A 1,925-nucleotide genomic window follows, 5' to 3' on the forward strand; every position below is an offset into this window, starting at 1 on the left:
GCCCAGCCCGCGGCAGCGGGATCCAGCGGGATCCAGCGGGATCCAGGGGGATCCAGAGCCACCGGGATCCTCTGCCCATCCCAGCAAGGGACGGCTGCGGTGTTTGCAGGTTTCCTTCCCTCCCCACTCCAAAATCCCTCTCAGGGAAGAGCTGAGGGTTTTCCTTTGGTGGGATCCATCCCTCAGTGGGATCCAGCCCCTGGCTGGGATCCGTTTCCCGGCCGGGCGCAGGGAGGCAGCGCCGTCCATCGATCCCGCAGGACGCCGAGGTATTTTTAGCGCTGCCCTGGCTCTGCTCTGTCCCTGCTCCGCTCCTCCGGCCTCCTCTGCCTCCTCTTCTCCCCGCCAGCCCCGCTCCGGCCCTTCCCCCTCTCCCATCGCCTCCCCAGAGCCACCCGGGCTGGGCTGGCACCGCTTTTCCCGACAGATCCCGCTCCGGAGGGTTCCCGGCGGTGCCTGGGGAGGGCAGAGCGCTGCTGCCGCCCCGGCATTGTCTGAGCGGCGATCCCTGCCCGGTTCCTCTGCCCGCGCTCCCGCCGCGCTCGGCTCGCGGCTCCCACCGACATTTATGGAGCGCTGGACTCGGGAATCGTGCCTGGAGCCGGCCTGGAGAGCGCCGTCCCCTCCCTCCCGAGGTCTGCCCCTCCCATCTCAGTTTTGCTGCTGTTTTGTGGCCTTTTCGAGGTTTAAAAGTAAAATAATTAAGGTGGTTCACGGGGAGGCATCCCTGGGGATGGATCCGGGGTCAGTCGGGATGGGAAGGGGGATTTTATGGAGGTGGATGCTGATCAGAGATCCCAGCCCAGGGAGAGGAGGGATTGACGGGGGGAATCTTTGGAGGAACGCGGGTGCTGGTGCACGGCTCGGGGAATCCGGGAATATCCCGACCCGCAAGGATCATCCACTCCTGCTCTGCACAGGGCCCATCCCAAATCCCACCCTGTGCCTGAGAGCGCTGTCCAGCCCCAGCTCTGGGGCTGTGCCGCTCCCCGCGCCCCAAGCCCCATTTTGGGGGAAGAATATCCCACTTTCATTAACCCTTTCCCCAGAATCCAGCCCCAACCCCGCCTGACTCAGCACAGGCGTGAGCTGGGAATGCTGTGACGCTTCCAGGAGGGAACAAGGAGATGCTTGGGGAGACTCCAGCCCCTGTCCCTAGTCCCGCTGACCCCGTGGCAGCCCCGGGGGGCTCGGGGGGTACTCACTGTCCAGGCAGGGCTCGCAGACGGTCTGGTTGACCCCGCAGGGCTGCACCACGCCCTCGCCCAGGTTGCAGGCCCGGCAGCACTCCCCGCTGGCCGTGAACAGCTTGGAGAAACAGTTGTCCTTGGAGCCCCAGGCGGGTCCCTGGCGGAGAGAGCAGAGCCGGGAGGTCACTCCTGTCGCCGGAGGATGATGTGACACCCAGGGAAGGGCCTGCTCTGGGGACATCCTACTCACGCAAAATACAGATTCTGGGGGGAAAAAAGCACTGTTCCAGGCAAAATTCACTCATCAGGAAAGATCCTGCTGAGTTCTGCAGCTGGAGGGAGCCAGGAGAGCCCCCGGGGGGGGTTTGGGGTGGGGTGGCCTCTGTTTGTCCTTGTGCCTCGCCTGAGCCACCTCCTGTGAGGGCACTGCGCCATCCCGGAGGGCTCAGCCCTTCCCAGCCTGGGGAATGGCACAGGAGACGTTCCTGCCTCGGGGGAGGGTTTGGAGAGCCGGGGTGGCAGCTCTGTCCCCCCAAAACAGCCTGGGGACCAGAACCAGATGGAAACGAAGAGCTGAGGGAGCCCCGGGAGCTTTGGACACCCTGTCTGGTGGCACCGGGTGTCCCTGCTCGAACAGCCTGTCCCCACACCTGGCAGCCACAAACACCCCACGGGTGAAAATCGGCTGAAATCGCATCGGCAGGGGGGCCCCCACAACACCCCCACTCCCCCCCC

The 1,925-nt window shown here is 65.1% G+C and overlaps 1 protein-coding gene across 1 annotated transcript in view; it reads right to left on the reverse strand.

Annotated features, from left to right (window-relative positions):
• Positions 1–1,446, reverse strand: part of NGFR (nerve growth factor receptor) — a gene marked incomplete at its 3' end in the record, with an annotated part of 19,949 nt that extends 18,503 nt beyond the window's left edge. Inside the window, exon 1 of the mRNA XM_017740497.1 lies at positions 1,206–1,446. Coding sequence (XP_017595986.1) covers positions 1,206–1,431 — 226 coding nt within the window. The remainder of the gene's footprint in view (positions 1–1,205) is intronic.
• Between the last annotated feature and the right edge of the window lie 479 nt (positions 1,447–1,925).

This window comes from Corvus brachyrhynchos, unplaced genomic scaffold (genome assembly GCF_000691975.1).
Source record: "Corvus brachyrhynchos isolate BGI_N302 unplaced genomic scaffold, ASM69197v1 scaffold47, whole genome shotgun sequence".
Lineage (NCBI taxonomy): Eukaryota > Metazoa > Chordata > Aves > Passeriformes > Corvidae > Corvus > Corvus brachyrhynchos.